This window comes from Sander lucioperca, chromosome 6 (genome assembly GCF_008315115.2).
Source record: "Sander lucioperca isolate FBNREF2018 chromosome 6, SLUC_FBN_1.2, whole genome shotgun sequence".
NCBI classification, from domain to species: Eukaryota; Metazoa; Chordata; class Actinopteri; order Perciformes; family Percidae; genus Sander; species Sander lucioperca.
The window spans coordinates 14,117,170-14,145,161 of record NC_050178.1 but is presented as its reverse complement, the minus strand read 5'-3'; the positions used below and the strand labels follow the sequence as shown (position 1 = coordinate 14,145,161).

Below are 27,992 nucleotides of genomic sequence, written 5' to 3'. Positions count from 1 at the left end.
TGTTTTTTTTTTCAAATGTGTGATTAAGATTTTAGACTTTAGAAAAATGAAGCCTTGGAGGCAGCTTCTACCTTCTTGAAGTGTCTACACTGGCACCTGCTGTCAAATGAATGGAGCAAAAGTGTGACCCGCCTTAATTGGTAAAGAAATAAGAACCATCTCTCCATAAGCTTTACCTACAAATGTGCCATGAATGCCTCTAAAAAACCCTTTTTTTCTTGGCAGTGAAAACCCTTCTGGGTTTGTCCCAACCTCGAGCAGGAGGTGAGGGAGCCCAACAGAGACTGAGCCAGAGAGAATAATGAACAGTGAACACGGACCTGGTAGTTCGATGAGTGCAGATGATGAATGACCATGGGGAGGGAGCACAGGACCAAAGCAGAGGCACAGCCATTTGTTACTCTGCTGTCACAAATGTATGTTTAATGAATGTGCACCTCTGGCTCCTCTGCAGAGCAGGACTGTTCCTTAAGGCCAGCATGACCCCAATATTCCTCGGAAGCGGTGGCACTCAACAAATCCACTTTAGCTCTGGCTGTGTGATGTAAATAACCTTCTTCTGAGTGCTGAAGCCATCAGTCTAGCTCCTCATTATCATCCTTACCTGTGCCCTGAATCTGGGCCGTTCCTGTCTCGGTGCTGGTAGCAGCTGGGGAGGTTTCACCTTGAATCGCTCCTGTCTACTAGGCTCTGTGTTTCTTAAATATGTTGTTTTAATTAGCAAAAAAAAAAAAAAAAGGCCTTCAAAAAGTTTTTAGGGTGGGTAAAACCATCTCCTGAAAATCATTTCAAATTCAAATTATTCTGGTGATACATGGTCGCTCCTCTAGATCCGCCTGCCCTTGCAGCGGTAGGGTAAATACCTTTACACTATTCTTCTTATATATATTCTTCTTGTCAGTTTCAACACGCATCTGTTTGAAATACCAACATGATTAATTAAGTAATAAGAATATATAGGGGGGGTGAGGAGGAATAAGGAAAGGGGAGGTAAGGGAAATGGGAAGTTTCCTGCTGATTTCCTGTAGGGCAAATACCTTAAAGCATGCTGCTGACACCGACGTGTGATGGATTCAAGAGGCAAACCAAGAGAAATATATATCCCTGCGGTAGACAGCGCCTTGGTTGGCTGGGATATTGAGGATGAGTGTGGAGTCTAAAAAAACTAGCAGGAGATCGAGGTTAAAGCAAGGCCAGTTACATTCGCACACCTCTGCAATTCTAGCTTCTCCACTTTTTACATGTAGAAGGTAGAACCTGCAGGGTGGGTGGGTGGGTGGGGGGGGGGGGAAATGACTGCCTCATTTTGTTCGAGACACACATCAGAGTGACCTACACTGACACCCAGAATGACACACACATCATTGCATTTGCTGTGTTCCATCTGTGCTGTCACACCGGTTCAACAATCTTCTGGGGAATCGGACCTGGGCAGTCATTCATCATCAGCCTCCAGCTTTCCCCCATGAAAAATGTTTTATGCAAAGAATAGATACTGCAAAAAGCAATTGCACACACACTGTGGGAAAAAAAAGATAGAGCCATAATAACATACTCTCAGCATACTTATCATTTCAACAGCCAAAGCAAAAGTAAAAGATTATTCACTCTGTTTTAAGTAATTCTAAATGGTGTTATCTTTGTCCATTTTGAACAAGGAGGCTGTCCATGTCCCGCTCTGACAGTGATTGACCTCCACGCATCTATCTCCAGTTAGTGTCTGTCCGAGAGCTCACTTTGGAGCTGTTGACAGCGCCACACTGCTGTGAAATTGTTATGTACAGTATGCGGACAGCAGAATAAGTGACATACCGTCCTGGGCTTTGCTATGATTGAGTTAAGGCACATTTAGGGAGAGGGGAGGCCGGAAATCAAATGACATGGTGTTTAAGAAGGCATCTCATTGTGGCTGGCCGTCTCCATGGGAACCCTCGGCCTGCCCGGACGATTGGTCTTGACAGAGCTCTCCCCCGATTCGAGGATCAGCGGGCGGTTGTTCTTGTGTCTGTCTAGGTCTGTGACACAGGTCTGGTTGTCACTGTCAAACACAAATAAAATAGGTGTTTGACTCCAAAATCCAATGCATGGACACATATTTATCTGAATTTATTTAAAGGATAGCCCCTTGAGATGTAGCATGAAAAAAACGTGACAAAAACATCGGAAAAAAGGGACGAAAGTACTTGGACAAAATTTTGACCCTGAAAAACAAAAAGTTGCATGGTCAACTGGAAGGCAACACAAGGGTTAATGTAATATTCATTATCACAAATTTAGATAATTGTTTGATTTTTTTTAGTCATTCTTGTTGGAATATTCAGCCCATGTGGTTTTGTAACGTACCAAATATATGATTGATGATGGAGTGGTGAAACAAGACCGGTCACTAAAGAACATAAATCACGACACAAACTGCTTTGGGTTGCCTCTCCCTTACTGTAGTTCTGCAGATAAAATCCATCACAAAGTCCTTTGATATAACCCAGCCAGAGGAAATCTACAGCCGCACTTTACTATAATGTGCAAAACAAGTAAAATATTTTTTCCTATAATCCTATCCTCTAATGTTAAAGGTGCTGTAGGTAGGATTGCGAAGATCCAGGACTTATCCAAAAAATGTGAACATCGACAACTTCTCAGTCCCTCCCCCTTTCTGCTAAAGCCCAAAACAGTCTCCTAAGCCCCTCCCCCCACAAGGGAGAATGAATGCGTGTGCATGAGCAGTGATTGACACGCAGTTAGACACCCTCCCCTGGCCCCGATTGGTGCATCTGAACAGGGAGCGGTGGATTTTTGCAAATCGCACTACAGGCTGTAGGTGGTGCCAGAGGAGTACAGTATATGTCATTACCTGTCTTGACTGTCTTTAGCGATTGTGCCGTCTTCATAGATTTTCAGCATTGTTTCTATGCAGTCGTCATGGTGCTCTTTAGGCTCCTGAAACCTAGAAAATATGTTTTGAAATAAAACAATTTTCTTTAGCTGTTGGTGCTGTTAAAGGACCCGGCTGGTGTTATTCTGTATTTTTCTTACTGTCAGCAAATCCCACGGAAAGAACAAAACCAACAAAGTGTTAAGTCCATCTCTCTATACTTTCCAATATCCCTATCAAAGTCCATGCGTTCCTACTGAAGATGTAGATCTTTAAAACAGCTCACAAATATATGGAAAAACAGCTGGTTCAGATTCTAGTTTTTAGCAAGCATTACTCCCACAGGAGTAAATAGTGCATTTGCTGTGGACTATTTTCAGCTGCAGATTAATACAAATGTGCAGCTCCAGTAAGTATTAATGGCAGCAGAACAGTGTGTGTGTGTGTGTGTGTGTGTGTGTGTGTGTGTGTGTGCGTGTGTGTGTGTGTGTGTGTGTGTGTGTGTGTTGAGTTAAGATAAACTACAGTGTGTGTGTGTGTGTGTGTGTGTGTGTGTGTGTGTGTGTGTGTGTGCGTGTGTGTGTTCATAGTAATGAAGGAACATGTCAACCAGTGCAACAATGGGGCTCACTGATATGTTTTTGATAGTTTTATAATAATAGCTCTATGACACAGATGAATAAGCTACACAGAGAATACTTGTTACAATAAATAATTCACCATTGCTTGTGGTCTGTTCATGGGATTTGTTGACAATACATTCATTTACTAAGCCTCATCCTTTAAAGCTGTGGTAGCCACTTTATTTCTGGCGTTGTTCCATAATCTTTCACTATATTGTTATTTCAGTGGTCTAAGAGAAAAGAATTTCTGCACCTCCTCTTTGCTCTGTTTTCAGGCTTTAGTAAATCTAGCCCGTAACAGGAGACTTTGGTCAATCACAGTTCAGTTCAAAGAGAGAGAGAGAGAGAGCGTTCCTATTGGCTGCGACACACGAGAGAGGGAGAGGGAGAGGGAGAGGGAGAGCTGCAGGAAGAGGTCTCACTCTACAAATTCTGGTGGGTTTTTTTTGCATTCTACCCACTGCGGCTTTCATGTTTAACTCCACTTTAGTCGGATGCCATTTTTAAAAGGAAAACCAAACAGCTTTAAAAGTGGGAAAAGGACGCATTGACTTTTGTTTACACCAGTGGTTCCCAACCTGGGGTCCGGGCACCCCTCAGGGGGGCGGCAAAGATGACAGGGGGTGCGCAAGTCTTTATCTGGTTTGAGGTTGAGGTAAAAAAAAAAATATGTGCACATGTTAAACAAATTATGATAATACACTAGAATATATAATTTATACAAAAGTCTGTATAAAAACTATATATTTTTGTTCTTGCTTAAAATTGTAGGCAGGCTACTTAATAGGCCAAACCTCCTGGGACCTGGGACCCTTGCTGTCATCAGGTCAGCTGCTAGCTGCTGCCACGGCATCACTATTTTATGAATGAAACATGGCGGAGAAACGTAAAAGTGCTGATAACTCCTCTGTATCAAAAAAGAAAGTAAGGCTCTATCTCGAGAGTTACCTCAACTTTGGTTTCAGAGGGGGGGTGTGGGGGGGGGGTGTTCAGCTTTTCTTAGACATGAGTAAGGGGGGGCGCCAAGGAAAAAAGGTTGGGAACCACTGGTTTACACGACATACAACATTGTTTTGTTGTTGTCATTGTCTTTATCCATACCAATACTATACATACACCACCACACTTCATGGAGTGGTACTTCATATCAAAGCTACTTTGGAGGCAACAAGAGCTTCCATTTTCCCTCCAATCACTGTCATCTGTCACCCAATATGGCGGCAGATGGACAATATATCCTCGGAATACAACACCTGGGCTCGAGTCTCTCTTTGACTTTGGCAATGGACAGGATGTACGGGCTGATCTGTCTGGTGATCGTGGTTAGGTAAGAGTTCTCCTGTTTCAGCTGCATCAGGTCATGAAGCTGGGCTGAAATCAGTAGCAAACAACATTAAAACAAGGGCATCACAATACAAAACATGAAAGAGATAAACATCTGAGTGATACATTTCAATTCTTGAAGACAAACCTTCATAGATATCCTGCTCATTAGTGACCCTCTGAAAAGTCTCATCCCAGATCTGTGAGGAGAATGTGGTTAAGTTGATTCTCATGAAATAATGTATCACATGCACTGCACAATCTTTTCTTTTCCCTCTGTTTTGCATTCCTAGCCGTCACCATTTAAAACAATGGGTGAGAGCTGGCTTGTTAGCATGCAGCTAGAGGTACTGACTGAGGACAAATAGAGGAACTATTTTAGTTTGTCAGAAGTGCCTGTCATCATCCAGGTATCACTCGACCTCTTCAAACATGACTCTCATAGTTTCCACGGTGGCGTGCTGGGAAGCTATCTGGCTGTCGATGTGCAGCGATCTGTCCATGATCTCTCTCATTTGATCTGTGTTGATGATGGAGTGGTGCTTGGTCAGATCTCGGTGCAGCTCCTGGACCTGGTCCTTCAGATTCTGAATCTCTGTCTGGAGAGTCTATAAACACAGAGACATACTGTACAGCACATCAGACATGACACTCAAGATAGGTGTACAGGCCCTAGTCAGCCTAGTGGAATGGGGGGGTTGGGTTTTTTCATAAAGTGGACCTTTTTGCAGTATTTCCCTGATTTTGTATTTAATTGAGGTTCAAATACTTCATTTTGGTGACTTTTTACGCACTAATTTGTGCTGTATTAGCTTGTCTGCCGGTATCTTAACAAGCACGCTTTTTGATGCACCGAAGATATTTACTACAATGTTGTCAAATTGCTTACCAAGATCATATACCACCATTTTTTAGTCCAAACACACGCACACACGCATGCATTCACGCCTCACAGATTTTGCTATGAGTGCATAAAATTAGTTGCGTGGATTGTAGACGTTAGACGCCCATCAGTCCCGGTCATGGTGCAACAATAAATGTAGATGAACATGAACACTAAATCAACTATACAAAACTAAAACCCACGTAACATAAATGCAATCCCAAAACTGTAACAGAACATTTTTAAAACACACTTTAACTAGGACAGAAACTGTTCAGAACTTTTTTTTTTTTTTTCCCATGAGCTTTTGCATCACTTCAGCGCAGAACAGTTCCAATGACCCCGCCCCTCCCATACAGTAACTTAAAGGGGAACTATGCAGTTTTGTTTAGCTTAATTTACCTTAACTGAACAGCTTCGGAGTCATTGGAATTATATGACTTTTTTTTCGGGTTGAATGGTGGTCGTCTCACTTCCCCCTAGCGCCTGTGAGCAGAAACACCACCCTTGCAACTTTTGGCCGGCGAGTTGCCGGCCTCAGCGTCAGGAAGTATCGCGTGATATCAGGTCTCGCAATGTAAGAAATTGCTTTAGGCACTGCACACATACATGCCCCCATCCAAGAACTGGCTAGCAAGAACAAGGTAGCGATGGAGTTTTCCACACTATCGTCATGGCTGAGCCGGCAAAAAAGAAGCAGAAAGCTAGGAAAGCATTGTCGGAGGAACAGAGGAAGAGGAAACGGCAGACTGACCGAGTGAGTTTTTACACAGTGTTGCCAAATATCTATTCCGAAGCTGTAGGGGGAGCTCTATAGAGAAACCTGCGAGCAAAAAGCGAGAAAACAGCGAAGAAATGGCCAAAACTGCATAGCGCCCCTTTAACATTCTCTGCTTAATATGATCTGCGCACTTCATACTTAAGATGATTATTACAAACAACTAATTTGATTTAGTAATCAATATGATTTTTAACAAAACATGAAAGAATAAGTAGTGACCACTAAAAAGTTTAATTACAGCTAAATCTGGATTTACAGTGTATAAATAATGTTAATTATTTATAATTTTATTATGAGATGATGACCCCCCTAGTAATGTTCTTCACAATTTTGGCATTCAAGTGTAATTCACTTTCTACAATTGCCATGGAATTTGGTACAAACATTCATGTTCCCCATAGCATAACTTTGATGATCTGTGAACCCCTCACCAAGCGCTATCATCAAGTTAAAATTGTAATTGGTCCAATACTTTGATTTATGACGAAATTCTCGCAAAACTAAGCCTCAGCTGCTCTTTCTTTTCAGTGCTAATTAGCAAATGTTAGCAATGCGCTAAAAATAAGACAGGGGACATGGTAATTTAACATCAGCATGTTGGCATCGGGAGCATGTTAGCATTTAGCTCAAAGCCCCGCTGTGCCTACAGCCTCACAGAGCTGCTAGCATGGCCGTAGACTCTTTTAAGTCTTGTTCAAAAGTTGTTCTGGCTAAAAGCATCAGGTAATCAGTCCTTCCAGAAAAATGTTTTTTTGTGATTGTTGCGGGCAAAAATCCTTGATTATGCGATACGTTTTCTTAAAAAATGCGATGGAATATGCGGAATATTTATGCAATTTTATGCAATGAAATTGCGGGAACTTGCAAAAATTGCGGGAACTTGCAAAAATTGCGGGAACTTGCAAAAACTGCGGTTTCATCATGGCTTCATCGCAGGGTTTGCAGCTTTTCGATGATGTTCACGTCACGTAATTACGTCACTTCATAACGTTCCCATGGCAACAGCTTCTCTTGTGTGAAGTAAACGCAACATTTTTCAACTTTCTGCTAAGATATATGTGACTTTTTTGCAACGAAAATGCCGGGATTATGAATTCATGCAATCCCCGTATATTTTGCACGGAAATTGGCAATTTATGCGGCGAAAGTGCGGCGTATTTGAAAAAATGCAGCCCCCACATAAATATGCAGACTTTGGCTGATTATGCATTAAATTATGCGATCGCATAATCATATTTTTCTGGAGGGACTGGGTAATTGTCAGAAATGTCACCACACACACAGCTCTTACCCTGTAGGTGTTCTCGTAGTTGCGGCAGTGCTCGGTGAAGGGTGTTTCCTTCCCCTCAGCCAGGAGCACCTTGGTGCAGATGTTGCGGTGACAGGTGGGCCTTCGCCCGCACATCGAGCCCAGGGGCATCTCACTGAGAGACGGGGAGCGGCAGGACACGGAGAGGGGGGACTGGTGCCTGAGGGGAGGGGAAAATAATCATCAATGTGTTTTTTCTGTCATTCATAACCAGTGGTGGAATGTAACATTTACGTACATTTAAGTACATTTACTCAGTACTGTACTTAAGTACACATTTGAGGTACTTGTACAGTACTTTACTTAAGTCTTTTCTTTTCATGCCACTTTCTACTTCTACTCCATTTCAGAGAGAAATATTGTACTTTTTTACCCCACTACATTCATCTGACAGCTTTAGTTACTTATTACTTTACAAATTAAGATTTTTGCACACAAAACACATGTAGTTTATAAAATACGATGTTTTATTATAAATTAAACTACCCAACAATATACAGGCCTACAGGCACAGCTGTAATGATTAGACCATTAAACACTTAGTTGATTGACAGAACTGTTTGGATCGTTTCCAGTTTCTAAAATGTGAGGATTTGTCTGCAATGATGACTTTTACTTTTAATAGTTTAAATACATTTTCCTGAAGACACTTACATTGGCTACTTTTCCTTAAGTAACATTTTCAATGCCGGACTTTTACTTAACACGTTACAGAGTATTTTCACAGTGTGGTATTAGTACCTACTTTTACTTAAGTAAATTATCTCAATACTTCTTCCACCGCTGTTCATAACTGTACATGATGACATTATTCTCCATCAACAAAACATTACGTCTAGCTAAACCCCGTCTCTTATACCATGGGAGGGTTAAAGCCTAATATTAAATAAACTGAACTCTGTAATTTGTCCATAACATTCTATTGCAGGTAACTTACAGTCAGCTCTGTTCTGACTACTGACGTATACATATTCATGTACATATTCTTAGAATTTTAAATCTATTTTTAGTTTTTACCAGTTACTGGTTAGCAGAGCTCGCCATCATTGCAATCAGTTGGGAATTGTGTACAACACCCGTTCTCCACAATTTTCATTATTACAACCCACAGTGGTCACTACTTTTTTACTTTGTATTCTATTAAGATTTATATACAACTTTGTGTACATTTTCTACATACTACCTTAGCTAAAAAGACATATTTTCTGCTTTACTTTCTCAATCATTCAATTTAGTTTTTTATTGGGACGTAACTTCCTCAGTTTCCATCTCTCTGCTAAATGTTTACACAAACATTATTTTGAAATAAAACATTTCACTTATTGCTTTTGAGTTGCTTGACATGTATTTCTAAATTCTCTCAAGTTTCTTTTTTTGTATGGAATATGTTGGTCAAAGCTGTAACTCTCGGTGGTCTCCTTTTATAATATATCCATGCTTAAAAGTAACCACATACTTCTTATTTATATTGTTTTGTTTGTCTGGTTATGTTTGGTTTTTAGGTCTCTCTTGCAAAAGAGATCTTGATCTCAATGAGACTACCTAAATAATATATATATATATATATATGTGTGTATATATGTGTGTGTGTGTGTGTGTGTGTGTGTGTGTGTGTGTGTGTGTGTGTGTGTGTGTGTGTCATGTTTCTGTACATCAATAACTTGTTCTCACTCAAAACACATACATCTCTTCATCATCACCAGGAGTGTGAAAATATGAATGCACAGCACATAGCCAAAAAACTAGATGAACATTTAACTGGGACCATCACACTGCCTTCATGCCTAGCAAAGCATAACTGCCCTGAAGCCATTCTACAATAGCCTAGGTGTAAATACATCCTCTCACTTTGCCATACGAATGTTGTCCTCTGAGCATTCAGGCTGTGTCCCAACAAAGCCAATTAAAGACATTGCCAAAGAACATGGCTGTACAACTTCACTTCTGTTCTGTGAAATTATAATACAAATGGGGCCAGCCAGCTGGCCGTCCACCAATCCCTGCCCGGTTTGCAATTGTACATTAGTGGCTCCCAAGTGGAGGTAGACAGCAATTGAAGATATATCAGACACAACAACGCATTCAGTCGCATATAAGAGGCTACACCATGTGGGCAGCTTTCTGAACAACCATACGGCGAGGAAAAGCTCATTTCCTCCTCTGTCTATGAACTGAAGCATGTGGACTTGAAAAATTGTGAAGTCGACCACTTTGTGCAACGACGGTGTCAATGGCATCATCACACATTCACTGAAAAGCGTAGAAAGCTATGGAACAACTCTGACTCCACACTGACAATTCAGTCTGTAAAACACATTTACTTGAACTGCAATCACCAAAAATATTTAATACACCCAACTATAAAAGCTCAATGTATGGGGGGTTCACACTGCAAGTTAAGGCACATGTCACATACTCAGAACACTCCACTTTATACAAGAGAATAGACTGCAATGACTTGAAAAAATAATAAAATACATATACATTTACCTGGGGTCTGGTAGGTTCTTAATCCTTCCTTGTTGCCCAGTGTTGATGAAACAGAGGATCTGTCTAAAACATGTATCCCTCTCTCTCTCTGCCATACACATGTCTTCCTCTGCACATCCCGTCTCTGTCCTCCCATCACTGACGCAAATTAAAGACTTTGCCCATGCTAAAGCTGTGACATCAGTGGCCAGGAACAAAGTGGCCCGACCGCTACTGCATGCCAACTTCCAGATGAATCCTGGAGAGTTCTGTGAAATTACGATAAAAATAGTGCCAGCCGGCTGGCCACCAAACCCTGCCCACTTTGCATCTTGCACTGGCAGGGCGCTAAGCAAGTTGGAAAGGAGAGTTGTCAGTATGTTGGCATTAGTGGGTGGGCTTAAAGACCTGTGAACAGTTGGGGGACATTGATGTGGAAAGAAAATCAGTTAGGGGAGTGTGTGTACGTAATGTGAAAAGACGTGAAGCGCAGAAGAAAGGACAAGTCTTTGTTCTGAGTAGTAGTGATGATGGTTTAAATCTGTTTTAATAAAGGTTGTTCACTGGTGATTTGATGTAATTCTCAAAGGAATCTATGAAGTTAAAATACTATATGGCATTGTCAGATTTGGGGTTCCTTCAGCTACTAAATTCAACGTAAGACTTTCTTCTAAGTAAAACAAAACATCCAAATTAAAACCTCTCCATCCAGGAACTGTGACAATGTAGCACCGCACTCATTCTTCCACATTACCATGCTATCGGCTTTGTTTGTGGCCTGGCCTCAGCAAAAACCAGAGCTTCCTAAAAACAGGATTGACTGCCTCCTTCCCAGCCCCCATGGAACAAGGTGAGTTACGTAAACATATCAGTGTAGAGAGCTTACAGATAGACAGAATAACTGCCATAGTGGGACTCGGCATGGCGCCTCCTTTCCTCTCACTGCAGTCATCACTGTCTACCATCTGTACTTGCAAACCATTTGGGGATTTTGAGCTTGGATAGAAGTGTGAAATTCCCTGCCCAGACTTTTTGCTTTCTTGGAAGAATCCAAAAGTTGGATCATTTGGTGATTACATTCCAGTGATATTTGGCAGTAGGTAAATTATATCACCTTGCTGTAACACTTATAGATCCGGCAACAGAAGAAGGGCAGCGCTGACCCAGCAGCAGTAAGGGCTCCAGACAGCGAGCAAACTCACTTCTGTAGTCCGTGTTGATCTAATGGAAGACAGAGATAAAGTCACTTAGTCCAGTAGTAATTCAAAAAGAGTTTCAAGTATGTATAAACATTTCTGCCATATTATCCTTTAATGTTTCTATGAAAAATAGAAAAAAAGAACAAGAGAGAGAAAGAAACACATAAGGCTGCATTCACACCAAATCAGCCATTGTGGCAATTAGCTCTGGTTTGTGTGGCGGTGTGGGAGTGTCACTTCAATAGCCCGTTTGTGTCTTTATTGAGTTCCCCACTCCATTGTGTTTTGTCCGATCGCTGGTTGATTACATAATCGGCCGGCTTGCGTTTCTCCAAAAACTGAGTCTGTTTCAACTTTCCGCTGCAGGCCACTGTTTTCACCGTTTTTTTTCCCCAGCATCCACTGTGGTCCCCACTGCCGCAGCCTAAACACTCTACCCACATTCAAAAGAATGCGTTGCAATGCCTGATTTTGTAAAGTTCTGATTGTTATATGTACTTGTATGTGTATGTTCTATGATTTACTGCTTTACTGCAGATTAAAATTAGCCTTTTGGCTAAATCTGGCACGTGCTATTTAAATACTCAGAGTCAAAGTATTCAGAACAGCCCGTATTCTGAAACTGTGCCTTTAAATTAGCCGTCATTATTTCTGTACGGTTGTGATGTCACTATATATAGGTGGAAAGTGCCGTTACAGTTATACCCCGGCTGCAATGACGGTGCAGAGACTCCGAGAGTGCAGATGTGGAAGACCCGGAAACGCTGACCAATCAGAGCAGACTGGGTTTTTTTGGGAGAGGGGCTTAAAGAGACAGGCGCTAAAATGGAGCGTTTCAGACAAATACATGTATATTCAGACACATGGTATGAGAAAAATAATGTGTGTTTTGAACATTAAAGCATGTAAACATGTTTTAGTAGAAACCCAAAATACAAGTATGAACCTGAAATGAGCATTATATGGGACCTTTAACTAATGTGTTTTGTCCCTGATGAATAAATTAACAAATGACTAAAGCTTCCATTAGAAGGCACTGAACCCAACTTTCTTACAAGAATAATGGGATCTGGGCATCAGGGCCACAGAGGAGAAAGAGGTGAAACTGAATTGGGAACAAGTGAAACAACTCATCAAAACACTGCAGTGGATCACATTCTGAATGTAACCTTTTCCAGCCCTGCATGAAGGCTGTTCCTACTCACTTTGCTGCTCTGCACCGGCCTCAGTCGATGAGGGAGCTTCACAATCCTCTTCAGCCTCTCCATGAGTTGCTGTGTAAGCAAGAACATTCAGTTGGCATTCAGTGACCTGAGACATTATGGACAGCATCCATTTAAAGACCAATTCAGTCCAGCTAATACTGTAACTTGTCTCTTGCCAAGAAAATGTTCTCTGAATAAACTGTAAGCTCTTTGCAATGTATGTACAATAGACAGGGTGGCTTTGGAAATGCTGATAATGTGTTGTCCATGAATCATCTTTTTATATTTCCATTATTTATTAATTTTTATATATTTATATACTCTTTTTTTTACTTTTTGGATTATGTATTCACTTTCCCATCCCCCACTACTCTTTCTTACCCACCTGTGTCTTGTATTGCAGCACTGCAACTCTTTATTCATACTTGATCAAATTTTCATGAAATGCAATAATAATAAAACATAGTTCATAGTTTCTGTGTACTGTGTACTCACGTAGCCCATGTCCAAAAACTCAAACTTGTTGGCTGAGCTAAGGAAGGCCGAACAGGTGACGAGGTGCACCTAAACACATCACAGATTAAAGGTTAGAGTTCAGACAAGCTGCGGAATATATGAGACACCAACAGACGGAAATTGAGATGAAATGGTATTGAATTCATCCCAAAACTAACGGCACACATCATTTCCATAGCCCATTCTATGGACCCCTCGCCGTTCCCCAATATGTGAAATACCTACGTTTTTTCACAGCCACATGCACTAACATGCACATGACACCAGACGGGCTATCAAAACAAAGAACAGAGAAACTGGGATTACAACACACAGAGAGAGTGTGACTTAATTCTCTTCTCAGGATGCCATTACTCCACCATATCTTTACATAGCAAATATTTGTTTATTGCTATGTTCTTAATGTTGAGTACAGCCCCTTTGAAGCAGCATTTTTGACTTGTGACTCCTCACTAAAAACAGTGTCTAGTTTGGGCTCCTTGTCATGTTTTAGATGTCTATGAGCAACACACACTCATAAATCGGCACGTATGATATTGTACGAAAAGTTATGCACAATTCGTATGATATCCTAAGAAAGAGGCGATCGTCAGCTGGTCACGTGAAAGTTAAGTTTAGTGTTCTTTACAGTTAAATTTAGCCTAAAGGTGCCAGTCATTTCAGAGGCCGTTGCAGTTGAGTTTAGCCGACAAAAGGCGACCGTTATGCGGCGGTGACAGTTAGGTTTAGGCACAAAAAGGACTAGTTAAGAATTGAACTCCCAGAAAACAAAGATGTGTTTCCTGGGTGAAAGTCTTGTGTTCTCCCCGGGACACAAACTCTTCTCCCCCGTTTAAAAGCCCTGTGTTTTATGATCCACCTGAGCAATCTTATACACCAGCAATCAATGTGGTGCATACAGTAATACATAGATGGAATACATACAATTTAAAGTGAATTAATTTTGGTAGCTATAGGTGCAAATGGTTTAATGGTTCAACAGCCTGCTGAGTTGTTAGCAGTTTTAATTAGATAGTGATTTCCCCTAGAAACTTCTCAAATGGTTTAATTTAAATAACTGTTCAAGGACCCCAAAGGTTAGAATATTATGGATATTTAACAAAAAATGTTAAAAGAAAAAGTCCAAAAGCTGAACACAAATGTGTGTATCAGAACATAGTTTTTTTATCTTCTTTCCAACTCCATTAATCATCCCACAACCTCTTTAGATGTTTCGTGTGATTTATCTCACTCTACCTGGAGGGTTGGTAGGAGGGCAGTAAGGTGTGAGAGCTGCTCCTTTAGTGCTTTCTCCTTCTCCTCGTGTTGACTGCAAACACACACACACACACACACAAACACACACACACACACACACACACACACACACACACACAACACAACACATACGAACATGTAACACTACACCTTCACATCTGTGGCTGCCGAAATACTCAGAAGATTCAGCTCAGGAGGTGCAACCACAAACAACATAGTCCATATTTCCAGAAGCTAATCTTTCTGTCTTCTCTGTAACAAACACACACATGCACAGACGCAGGGCCGGACACACAAAGCCTGACATAAATAGCCTTTAACACCCTTCCGGGAACCCAGCCACTGGACGGCTTCCAGGCAATGGAGAGGGAGAGAGATGGAGGACAGAAAAAATCTCATTAAAGATCCCCACAGAGTGCAATCCAATACACTCACTCACTCACATGCACAAAATTGTTCTCAATCACACGTACGTTGGAGCGCACACTGAAAAATAAAAGTGCTCAGAAATGGTTCTCCTTCAGATTTTTCCATTTGCAATTTGGAAATGGGAGTTTGTAGATTCACAAAGTGTTGAGACACAGATAAAACACACTTTATGTCTGTTTATACACTATATGTGTCAGTTATTAGGCTAGTCATTAATCTCACATAAGATTTGACTGATGTGCCATACCATGATTTTAGAGACTAATTGGTCGCAAACCTTGGATGACATTAAATCAATTCAATTAAATCAGACATTTATTTTAGTGGCTGGATACTTACTTAATGCTTAATGAATGGTTTGGGAGGCAGTCATTATCCTGTTTTTGCGAATTCATTATAATAATAATAATAATTTGTTTCACTTTACAGTCTTGTTTCTGCATACACAAGCAGCTGCAAAGTAAGTAAAATTGTGGTAGGCTGCCACAAATGAAAAATAAAAAGTTATGATCCTTTTCTCAGAACAATATACTGTGTTAAAAAAGGCTCAACACCACATTGATGGGTGCTGCAACATTGTTGCTCATTTCTCAGTAGTTCAGATGTTAAAGGTGCTCTGTTTTTATTTAAAGGGATAGTTCGGATGTTTTGAAATTGGGTTGTATGAGGTACTTATCGATAGTCAGTGTATTAACTACAGTACATGGTGGTTGGCACGTCCCCAGTTTGGAGAAGCAGACAGGAGTACCAACACAGAAGCTAAGCTATGTACTGCTGTGGACGAGGGCAGCAGCTAAACGAATTTAAGCACCTCAGTTTAAATGTATGCTATGTTCACAATATTTTTACAGTGTTATCTTGCCGTCAGAGAACCCTTTCCTAAAGCCGTTATAGCCATCTGCTCTCTTCTAAGCCACCAGACTCCTTTGACAAAAAAATGCACTTTTACCTCGCAGAACACAGGAGTAGCTGGTCTACCGCTGCCTCAATCGGATAGTTTGTTTGTGTCGTTGTGTGACTTTGGTGAATGTGAATTAACCCTTTATAACACCAAAGTCACACAGTAACACTAACTAACTAACTAACAGATCAAGGCAGCAGTAGACCAGCAACTCCTGTGTTCTGCGATCATACAACTGTCAACCCCACATCAAAAAATCTGAACTATCCCTTTAAAGCGGAGGAAATCTCATCCAGGTTTTCCTGCAACAGTTGCTGTTGTTGATAATATGGACTTGAGAAAGTCTAGTCTTGTGTACCAATACTTTACAGTTGGCTGCATTTGCATTGATTGGATCCAGGCACAAGCTGCTACCATTGGCTTTAAATCTGTAATCCTACTGAGGTGGTTTTAATTCAGTACCATGCTTAGTTGAAATGAAAATCACCCAAGAAAATGTGTTTGGTGAGGAGAGAGATTATTCCAGAGCAAACAGGGTGCTGCTATTCATCACCCAGAGTACAATGCAGCATGACACAATAGAAAAACTATCAAGTGACCCCGGTGACAGCAGGATAATAGCATTCAATTCAAAGTAAATATTGTGACACAAGCTTTGAGGCAACAAAAGAGCCTTTTTCATATAGGAACTGTAAATCTTTATATGTTTCCTCTTACCTCTGAGCTGCTTTTAGTAGAATCTTCTTCCTTTCTGCTAGTTTTTCCTGTCAGATGAGAACAGAGGAAACAGACCATTTTATTCCTTACACTGCTGTGAAAATGGCCTTCAGCTCTTCAATACCTATTGAATTTTCAAGATTATGGGAAAGAAATAGGTGTAAAATCTACAGTGGGGTGTCGGTATTCTTTGAATGTTAGTTGTGCAAAGAAAATACACTCTTTTCTCACAAATAGGTCAACAGAGACCTCCAGTGGCCGTGCAGTGTTAATGGACTCAGATGGAGCCACTTACTGCACTTCAGACTGAGGTCAAAAGAGGATTTAAATCTTATTTTTCACTTTGAATTTGGATTTCATTTGTAGAGGACTGGATGTTTTTCGGAAAGATGTATGTGACAGTTGCTTTGGTCCAGTTTTCTGTAACTGACATTTTAATGTACTCTTTATAAACAAACCTGATGTAGTAAACCAAGAGGCAGTTATACAAAATGTATTTTGCTGCTCGACGAAACGATGATGTTAATTCTTGTAATGGTTAGGGTGAAACATTTAAAGACATTAGAAGGAGTGTAGTGATACTACCCATACATCCCATTTAGATGCAAGGTTATTGGAAATCAGCATTTATTTTTAAAGAGTGATGCATGCACGCTGACTCCCAACCACACTGAAATGGACAACATTTTGATCCTTGGACCTCATGGCTTAGGTTTTTTGCTCTGAACCAATCAAAGTGCTCGATGGTGTTTTAAGGCCCCACCGTCGACTTCAAGGCAGCGCTGCGACCGTCGACTTCAAGGCACCTAACCCTAACCTTAACACTAACCCTAACCCTAACCCTAGTGACTTCCATGCAGCGCTGCCTGGAAGACGAAGTTGGGGGCTTAAAACACCAAACACCAATCAAGGTGTGGAAACAACTCAAAGATGATCAAGACAAATGGGAGGCACCTGAGTCAAAGTTCAAGTTTCAAAGTAAAGGGTTTGAATAGTTGTCAGTGTTTTTCTTTTTGATACATTTGAAAAAAACATACTGCGTAGATTTATGAGGGCAAATGATTACATACAGACATACACACACTGTATATGTATTTTAAACACCGACTGGGAAAAGATCCGAATGGGAAAAAACATTGTCCATTTAAATAAAGAGACAGGCGGTTTCAAGGCAGCGTGCAGAAGTTCCTCTTTTCATGAGTGAGCTGATAAAATGTATCACACCAGGATCATTATATAACCTGCAAGCTGTTGAACAGAGTACAGATTGCACTCTCTTCTTCCTCCACATTGAGACACACTTCTCCTATCATTGCTCGCAGCTGAAGGATCGCCTCTTGAGCCGAAGTCTGCAGCTCCTTCACCACCTACAGATGGAGGAGGTGTGCTGTCAGTGAACAGCCATGTAGGCTACTGCGATGCCACACATGTATCATCAGAGCCTTTATCACCACTTCCAAGCTGAAACACGCAAGCATTGAGGCTATTTTGCCTCTTAAGCTTATAACAATAGAGATTGTATTTTTTAATACTGCCTATTTCACACTTATTATATATAATATAATATGAAAAAGGATAAAAAGTATATATGTAAATATTATATACATAAATAACCATATCAAATGGTGCAAATCTAACATATTATTGTATTTTATTGTATGTATTTGACCCAGCTTAATTCAGCAATGCTCAAAATATTGCATATTGCTGTAAAATACTCCTGATTTATATGTTTGTTTATATATTCAAATTGCATTGTAATGACCTACACACATTCTGAGTACACCTGCACCACATCTCACACTATCATCACCGCTGCTGGGTGCTTGAATTATTCATAATGCCAAATGTGTAGATAAACAGACACGACTCTCTCACCAGCACAGCCTGGTCCAACATCTCACAGCCCTGCATGTAAGCTGTTTCAATATCAATGCAGTGAGTCCGACTCTCCCTGTGATAAACAGACAACACACCTGATTTAATGTGGAGAAGAGAGCCGAAGAGAAGAGAAGAGAAGAGAAGAGAAGAGAAGAGAAGAGAAGAGAAGAGAAGAGAAGAGAAGAGAAGAGAAGAACTTCTGTCACTCATACATTTGGATTGACTTACACCTGCATGTCTCTGAAGCACTTGATGCAAAGCATGGACTGATTCTCTGTTGAGAACAGGATGTAGGGCTCCTCGTGGAGAGCTGTGGAGATACAGATGCCTTTTAACCTCAGCCCACAGGACCGCTACCCGGAAATCCAGAGTTCTCGCAAGAGCACAATTTGAATTTGCTCAGCGAATCACTCTGGCATTCAGTAATGATGCTCATTAACTATGCCCTTGTAGCCGAGCTGCACCAATCACATCGGTGTATCTGATATAGGCGGGCTAGAGGCGAGCTGATGACAGTTTAATCTACCAGTTAGCTCCGCTTGTGGCTAAGCGTATGGGGCTCTGGATACGTCACCCTGTGTATTGTTGTGATTGGTCGTAGTGTTATCCAATTGCGTGCAGTGAGTTTTTCAAATGCATGCTTGGTGCCGCCCCTCGAGTTGGGCCATTTTCATTACTCAATGCCAGACCCTTAATCTTTCGGATTTGGGTCTGGATTTCCAGGCTACAGGACCGCCAGAGTTTAAAGTGTTCTGTTTTTCCAATGAGCAGGTTTGCAAAAATGCTAATCTATATTGACGACGTTTCATTTCTGGGATTGTTCAGGTGCTGCTGGAAATTCGCCGGATGTCCATTACCTTCCGCTTTCTTTGTTTTGCATTCTAAATTCCGGTGGAGGTATGAGGACTATGGTTAACTGCTCCTCAGATCTCTGCAGGGTAAATCCAGACAGCTAGCTAGACTATCTGTCCAATCTGAGTTTTCTGTTGCACGACTAAAACAACTTTTGAACGTACACGTTCCACCAAAACAAGTTCCTTCCCGAGGCTATTTAGCAGTGGCACTGTGGCTCCGCTTGGCGCTTAGCACCACCCAAGACGATTGTGATTGGTTCAAAGAAATGCCAATAAACCGGAGCAGGTTTTTCTCCCATCCCGGAATGCTGTGTGGACTAGCCAGACCCTCCCCCGCAGCGCTGTGGAGGAAGGTCTGGCAATGTGAGACTAGCAAAATATAGATACAAGAGGTTTCAACATATAAACAAAGGTTGGCTGACAAAAGTCAACCACTCACACAGTATTAACATCATGCCTTTCATACTACTTTTTAAAAGTAAGCAGAGCCTTGTTGGCCTTGTTATTCTTCTGGAGTAAATTATAGGTGGTACTCACAGCACTTCCTGTGTTTGGCTCTGGTGCGTTTGGCCAGGGATACAATCTCATGGTGGGAAAACATTCTGGCCTTGTGAGTCAACTCCCTGCAGGCGTTGCAAAGTGGCTGGCTACAAGTGTTACAGTAGTACATCACCCCTGCGTCCTGTACGGAAACATAAGAAGAAGAAAAAAAGCAACTGAAAGGCAAAGTGTAGCGATGCTTATATTGTTTAAAGCTGCACAAGGCAATATTTGATGAAAATACTATAAATCTCAAAGCTACTATGTGTGCAATTCTAAATATTCTGACTTTGGCGCTCCCCGAGTGGTTGTATCAAAAAAGACATTGTGGCAGCACGGGATTTGAACCTCAGACAAAAAACAATAACGGCACAAATTTTCGATTGTCTCAATTCTTTACAAACAAAAACTTGCTGTCGGAAATAGTTTGAAAGATGATATAATCACAAAATATTTGACACATAGTGGCTTTTTGTCATTTACAAAATCGGTTGGCGAAGGTTCTGGTGTCAGTAACGTACACTTCACAGACTTAAAGGTGCTCTAAGCGATGTTGGGTGACGTCACTTCTTCTTGACGTTCGAAGTATTGTCAAACAAAACAGAGGCTAGCTCGTCCCTCCCTCCTCCTCATCCCGTCCCCTCCCCCTCCCTTCCACGCACTAACCAACCCCCACCTCCAAATCCTTCTTGTCAGTTATTGGCTGGAACACTGTTTGTTATGTTTGGTGGTGCAGGTTGGCACAGTTTGTTTTTGTTGCCGTTTGTGGAGCCTGGGCTGGACAGAGACCGCGTTTACAGTGTGTTCAGGGGACAGGCAGCTAGCGGATAGTGAGGAGATGTTTGCTGTATGTGACAAAAAAATGTTGAAGCCTAAAAAATGCGTGACGTCGCTTAGAACACCTTTAAGTGAAAAAGATTAAAAGTCAAACACAAACTGTCCCTTACAGTAATGAAGGGGCTTCTGTCCATGAAAAGCTGGATTCATCCCTGTTTAAACTTTTGTTTCTCTTCTATATCTTCAGACATAAAGCAATCCAGGACTCATGTGCCGGTCTGTTTGTCTGGATGTTTACAGGATTTATGGGACTTGAAGTCCACTTTTTTCCCCCTCATCCTGTGTTATCGTGAGTTACTAACACCTCCTGGCTAAGCTTTCAACATAAGTGTACATTTATTTCTAATGTCTGTGTTCACTTGTCATGTCACTACAGCTGCACAGAGAAGACTGTGTTTTAAAATGCAGGCCCAACTTTTGGGTGACCTTTACCTTAATAACTATGAATATTGATGTGGCTCTGTCTGTTAATTCATACCTTTGTGTTACTTTCCTGGTCACAGTTGGCACACTGCACTGTCTCCTCAGTGTCCGCATTGTTGTCGACCAGGAACTTCAGCAGACGGTCCTCTGGTGGGAGGGAGCTATTCCCTTTTACTATGGATGGATAACTGTGGCCAAGACAGACATTCAAACAGCCTGAGAAAAGTATGACATTTATCATCAAAATAGTTATACTGGCAACAAGTATCTGTTTTATTCTTCACGTTGACGTATGCCAGAAATAATTTAAATGAATCGATCTGATGAAACTAAGAATGAAAGTGAAGTAACAGGAAGAACAGTGACTAGCTATTGTACTTCTGTTTTTTGAGTGGTTGTCTGTCACTGTGCAGAATGATGTATGTGCAGAGTTTGACACTAAAAGGCTGTTTTCACATTCATCTGCTGAAGGAAGAAGGTTTCTTTGTGCTCACCTTAAATCTGAGTTTAAAACATAGACGCATGGGCAGGATTTTGTGGCATCACAAGTAGTTTGGAAACCAATTGTGGTTCGATAAGCAACTTTGAGAACAAAAGTTTGATGTGAAAACTTGAAACCTCCTTAACACTTAAGTAGTTGAACTTTTGAATGAACAATATTTACACATTCATAGAACACATTTTTCTCAATAGGGAGACATGAGAAGATGTGTGTTTTAAGAATAGTTAGCAAGGTAACTGAACTTTTTTGTAGATTATTATTCAAATCAGAGTATTTATATGTGTCTCAAAACGTGTATGGGGGAGCTTTAAGTTATTGCATGAATGGATCATATTTTATGTCAAGAGATTCAAAATCAATTGAAAGAAGATTGCAGCACATGCAAAAACATAAAAAACACCCATTCCAGTCCACATTCCCTCAACCAACAGTTACAAATCAATAACAAGTATGCAGTCAGGAAAAGAACACACAAGGCAACCACACATCTCAAATTTGAGAAACAAAAAAGCTTACTATCTATTCCACAATGGTCTTGAGTAATTCAGCAACACTGAGCTCTTTCCCATGCAAACTTAAAAAAAAAAGAAAAGAAAAGAAACTACTATCAGTAACAATCAAAAATGTAACAGTAGAAAATCCATGGAATTGAAATATTGGATATTCATTTGAACAATTTAAACTAAAACCACAAGCCAACTCAAGTATGACAAAATCCCTTCTACAACTGGACAAATCTATAGCAGGCCTCACTACTGAAGATTTTCCACATATGAAAGAAAAGGGGCCCACAGACATTCACTGCTTTTCTAAAGGCAAGGCAAGTTCTAATTCACAATTTAAACCTGTTCATAAAATGTAAACATTTAGACATTAGGACAAGGTATACAAAAGCATAGGGCAATATAAACAGATACATATAGCCTATAACTCAAAACACATCTGTTTAAAACTGCCTATTCCACTTGATGTCTATTGCTCTGCCTCTTTCTGTTATTTATATTGTTGTTTTATTTTTTAATTGATTTTATTTGTATTTATTTATTTCTAATTTATTTTATTTGTATTTATTTATTTTTTTATTTATATATTTATTTATATCTTGTTTTATTTTTTATTTTTATTTATTTTTTATTTATATATTTATTTATATATTTTTTTATTACATATACATATATATATATATATATATATATATATGCTACAATTGAATAAAGCAGAAAACAGGGAAATAAACGTGACAGTGCAGCCCCGGTGCAGTGCAAGATATATATTAAATAGACCCAAAAACTGTTAAAAAGAAAATAGTAAACACGTGACCTGTAGCCTATGATTGCCCTGCCTGTAGCGGAAGTTGCAGGTCATGTGGTTTTCTGTACTACTGCAGAATACCTGAGGGGGGCAGCAGTGACCTCAAAGACTCCACCATAGAAGAAGAGAATGCGGAAGAACCTGTAAAACAAACCCAACGTCGTGTGCTCTATATGCGTGTGCTTGACTGAGGCTCGGCGGTGTTGTGGTCTGTCATCTAGAAAGTTCCTGAAGAAATACACCCCTGAACGAGTCGACAACAAGCGGGAGCGCCGAACAGTTAGTTTACCGAGGGGAAACTTATCCGACGTTTAAAAAAAAAAAAAAAATGTCTGTTATTTCCGAGGACAATGTGCGAGGTGAGGGCAGTGAGAACCTTTTCAAGGAGATAAGCGCCGACGGTGCTGACTGGCAGCCCACTGAGATCGAGAGTCTGTGCATGAACTGCTTTAAAAACGGTATGACACGTTTGCTTTTGACCAAAATCCCCTTCTTCAAAGAAGTCATCATCAGCTCTTTCAGCTGCGCTCACTGCGACTGGTCAAACACGGAGATCCAGTCCGCGGGCCGGATTCAGGACCAAGGCGTGTGTTACACACTGAAAGTCAAAACAAAGCAGGACTTGAACAGGGAAGTTGTTAAATCAGACAGTGCGACCACCAGAATCCCTGAGCTGGATTTTGAGATCCCTCCATTCACCCAGAAAGGGGCACTTTCTACCATCGAGGGCCTGTTAGACCGAGCAGTTTCAGGCTTGGAGCAGGACCAAACTGTCAGACGAGCAACGGACCCTGAGGTGGCTGAGAAAATAGACGAATTCATCCAGAAGCTGAGGCAGTTAAAAGAGGTCGAAAGCGAATTCACTCTGGTGATTGAGGATCCATCTGGCAACAGTTTTGTGGAAAACCCAAAGGCCCCTCAAAAAGATGATGCTCTAACCGTGTCCCTGTTCAAGCGGACGATGCAGCAGGACATGCAGCTGGGGCTGAGGGCTGATGATGACTTGGAAGAGGAGAAGGAACCGGCTGCCAACGACATAGACGCCATGAGGGACGAGGTTTTGGCCTTCAACACCAACTGCCCCGAATGCAACGCGCCGGCCGCGACCAACATGAAGCTGGTCCAGATCCCTCACTTCAAGGAGGTCATCATCATGGCCACCAACTGCGACAGCTGCGGCCACCGCACCAACGAGGTGAAATCAGGCGGGGGTACGGAGGAGATGGGCACCAAGATCACCCTGCACCTCACCGACCCGTCGGACATGACCCGGGACGTGCTCAAGTCGGAGACGTGCTCCGTCGTCATCCCCGAGCTGGAGTTTGAGCTGGGGATGGCGGCCGTGGGCGGGAAGTTCACCACTCTGGAGGGGCTGCTGAAAGACATCAAAGACCTGATCATCTCCAAGAACCCCTTCATGTGCGGCGACAGTTGCACCGCTGCTCGGCAGCAGAAGCTGAACGAGTTCGGGGAGAAGATAGACAAGATTATGGCCGGAGAGATGGACGTCCACATCATCCTGGACGACCCAGCGGGGAACAGCTATGTGCAGAACGTGTACGCCCCGGATCCAGATCCCGAGATCACTATCGAGAAGTACACCCGCACGTTTGAGCAGAATGAAGACCTCGGCCTGAATGACATGAAGACTGAGGGATATCAAGAGAACCAATGAACTGCCAGCACCACCTGAAAGGACTAAATGAACTGATGATTGGTTAATGTCATGTCAAAAAAAAACGAGAGTACTTATATCGCTCCATATTTTTTGGTTCCATTTTCATACATTTGAAGTTAAACGCTGGGTGAATGGTTGTTTCCAGCAGTATATTTATCAGCGACAGGAATTCTAAGTTGTCTACATGCACCGGGAAAAGATCCATGCAAGCATATAAGTGACATGATTTGTAAAACATGGATACTGCCGTTATTAAAGAGAAATCATTTAACTCATTGTTTATTGCATTCTTGTGACATTCCAGAAGATGGCGCCCTGTTATCTCTGATTGAAATAATGCTTTTTCTCTTGGATAACCACACACTGTGTGACAAATGCATGACATCGGCTAAATAAATTATGCAAATTGATAAGTTTACCTCTAATTTACCTGCATAATTAGTGCGAGGAACGAAGCCAGAGCTCCTAGCCAGATTGTATACTGTACTATGATGGATAGATTAAAGTCTGGGTGCTTTTTACAGATTCACATGACTGTTTCTACAGGATCGTCATAGTATAAATATATATTAGTGCTGCGACTCACTATTATTTCCGTTATCAGTTCATTTATTCATCATTTTGTTGAAGTAGTATTTCCCCGAACCCAAGGTGGCATCTTCATATTTCTTCCTTTATGCCTCCCATCAATCTCAAAACCCAAAGATACTCGGTTTACTAACATTTAAAACAAAGAGAAGCAGCAAATCCTCACATTTGAGAAGTGAGAACCAGATAATGTTTTTGCTTAAAAAACAAACTATCAAAAATAGTTGTCAACACGTTTTTTTTTTTATTAAACAAAAGCTTAACCAGGCCTGATTTAAAGCCAGTTCTAGTTAACCAAAAGAGTTCAAACATGACCATTTCATCTCAGCTAGAAAAGGACTACACTGGCAGATGCAGTGGCCAGTTTTCTGTCGCATTCACCACATTTGCACAGGCCTGTTTGATTTAACCATAATGCTGTTTGCCTCATTAGGATTCAGTTGCAGTGACGCTAATGTCCCTTTGGCCCTGTCTGCTGTGCATGTTTTATCTAGTTTTCATAGCAACGGGGATCTATTGTGTTCTACTAATAGCAGAGTAGTGAATTCTTAGATTACATGGTTCTAGAGTGAGCAGCTGTTAGCAGACTGCTGCTGCTGATAGAAATAGTATCTGCCAGGCAGCGGGCCCCTGTAGCCTGAGCCCAGACAGCTGTGCCCACAAGGTTATTTATTCCATAGAAAACCAATAATTACATAGGTTTTTTCCCCTCATATCTCAGTGCATTGTGCTGTAAATAAAAGCACTGTTGGTATTACTTTGACTCAGCGATACAGCTGAGTAGTACACATTATCTACCTCAACACAGGTTAATATCAAATAGCTATAAGGCAGATGAATGTGGAAGTCGCCTCAGGTTCAGCCATATATTTAATACGCAACAATGATTTTCTTTTAAATGTATGTTTTTTAGTGTGCGTGTCACATTTTGTGGACACACTGCAAACCAATTTCCCTCTGGGATAATAAAGTGAATCAACCAATCAATTAATGAAACTGTATCTAAATGACATGACACGAGCAGGTGAGAACAATGCAGTAACAACGAAACCTATCATCACTATTTAAATGTCTGCATCCACACAAAAAAAGAGATTTAAAAATCTGGGTAGAAGGCTCCCTTATAATCACTTTGAAACATTGTTTTTGTACATGCCTGTGTGATTTGATGGGGGGGGGGAAGTTAACACTGCAGAGCTGAAGGTGACTGGTGACTGGTATGAAATGGATTGGTATCATGTGACTGCTTTTGATTGCCCTAAGCTGCTGGCACCAGTGCCAAATACCAGTATGCTTTGTTTGCTGTGTGACTGGTCTTAGAGGAACCTGCTGACCCCGTTGAGCGCTGGGGCCAAGGACTAAATCAGAGACTGGGTGGACCCTGCAGCTGCTCCAGCCACTCAGGTCTGTCCTGCCCAGACCAGGCCAGCAATGGGTCACTGAGCCGCACCCCTAAAGCCAAAACAGAGAGGCTTGATGCTCTGTGAGACCAATGGGATTCTCCTCAAACCTCCTGCACGAACCAAACCAATCTACTAATCAACTTATGTGGAACAAATCCCTTTGAGCAACGCTGGCCAAAACTGGGGCCTGTGGGGAAAATGTGGCTTTTCACACAAAACGTTTGACCCTCCTGGGGATTCAAGGAGCAAAATTATATTTTGCACTCATTTAAACAGCTTAATCACGTTTGAACAGTTTGAGATTGCCTGCTAATTACTCAGCATCTCCATATTATTTCCGAATTTTCCTTGTAAGTTAGAATAGAGCAGTTTCAGAGCAGAGCACCAGTTTATAATGCAATCTGTGTGGAGAAAAACAACATATGTTTAGGTTTTCCATTGCTTTCAAGATCGATCATCTATTCCCAGCCTAAATTGGTCCCGATAGTGCTATCTCTTACCCACAGAGGGGGCAGCTGAGTCGGCTGTCATTGGTACGGCCTCGCAGGCACCGGGCACAGAAGATATGGTAGCAGTCCAATAAACACGGGGATTGGTACTGCTCATGGCACATGTGACACACCAGGGGGTGGACATTAGTACAATCCACATTACACAGGTTATCCAAGTTGGTAAAGATTTCTCCTGCCATCTGCAAATAGAGTGAGTAATGACAAACTTAGTAGCACTTGATTGAGAAGTTTTAAAAAGCCACATCATGACATCACTAAACAAAAAAGCTTTAGCTCCAGTTATTATAAGAGAGGCTAATCCAATTTGATATGCAACACTTTGATCAAGACAGTCATAATAATAATAATAATAATAATAATAATAATAATAATAATAATAATACTTGGAAAAACAAGCTTCTTTTCTTTGTTTCTTACCTTGTCAGATGTGTAATGAGTGCCCGGGGCTTCAGTGACAACACACAATCCAAAGACGGCAAATAAATAACATCAGAGACATTGTCAGCACCAACATTATATCCAGGCAACTGTAAATGCAGTAGGCTAGTCTACAGAAAGCACAGAGAGCCACTGTCTTACCTTTCAGTGGTGCTATCAGCTACTCCCAGCAGGAATGACAGCAATGCAGAAACTCTTCGATAGTAGGCCGATGGGGTCCCTCCACCAGGCAGCTGGCAGCAGCCACCTCAGGCCAGCCCCCAAGTGTGTTGCCAAAGTGCAAAAGGGACATTTAATATTGCTGTGCCATAGAAATTAAAAAGACAGTTGTCCTATTTCTAATGTCACACTGCTGTTACATCTTGGACACCAAGGCAGGGTGACTGGAGGGAGAGGGGTGGAAATTACAGCATTGCACATAATTGAATCTGCCGCAACACTGAAAGAGGAATACTTTCAACTGGTCACATAAAGCATTATTTGTATTGCCTTAAAGGTCCTATGACATGCTGCTTTTTGGATGCTTTTATATAGGCCTTAG

At 41.3% G+C, this 27,992-nt stretch overlaps 2 protein-coding genes and 1 long non-coding RNA gene across 3 annotated transcripts; 2 read left to right on the top strand and 1 right to left on the bottom strand.

The window, feature by feature from the left end:
* Positions 1–27,837, bottom strand: rnf207a (ring finger protein 207a). Its single transcript, XM_031302039.2, has 19 exons — positions 27,593–27,837; positions 27,431–27,459; positions 27,002–27,192; positions 21,075–21,207; positions 19,757–19,901; positions 18,594–18,675; positions 18,363–18,438; positions 17,726–17,851; positions 16,485–16,531; positions 14,417–14,489; positions 13,160–13,228; positions 12,665–12,733; positions 11,375–11,481; positions 7,774–7,951; positions 5,241–5,426; positions 4,967–5,018; positions 4,749–4,866; positions 2,852–2,944; positions 1–2,038 (listed from the first exon to the last, which is right to left on the bottom strand). Exons 3-19 carry the CDS (start codon positions 27,190–27,192, stop codon positions 1,888–1,890), a joined length of 1,896 nt encoding a protein of 631 aa, XP_031157899.1. The 5' UTR covers positions 27,431–27,459; positions 27,593–27,837; the 3' UTR covers positions 1–1,887.
* LOC118495272 lies at positions 17,785–21,214 on the top strand. Its single transcript, XR_004897621.1, has 3 exons — positions 17,785–17,889; positions 20,784–20,885; positions 21,100–21,214. It is a non-coding gene; the product is annotated as an uncharacterized LOC118495272 (long non-coding RNA).
* On the top strand, positions 22,934–24,784 carry zpr1 (ZPR1 zinc finger). Its single transcript, XM_031302040.2, has one exon. It carries the CDS (start codon positions 23,161–23,163, stop codon positions 24,505–24,507), a length of 1,347 nt encoding a protein of 448 aa, XP_031157900.1. The 5' UTR covers positions 22,934–23,160; the 3' UTR covers positions 24,508–24,784.
* Positions 27,838–27,992: the final 155 nt, after the last annotated feature.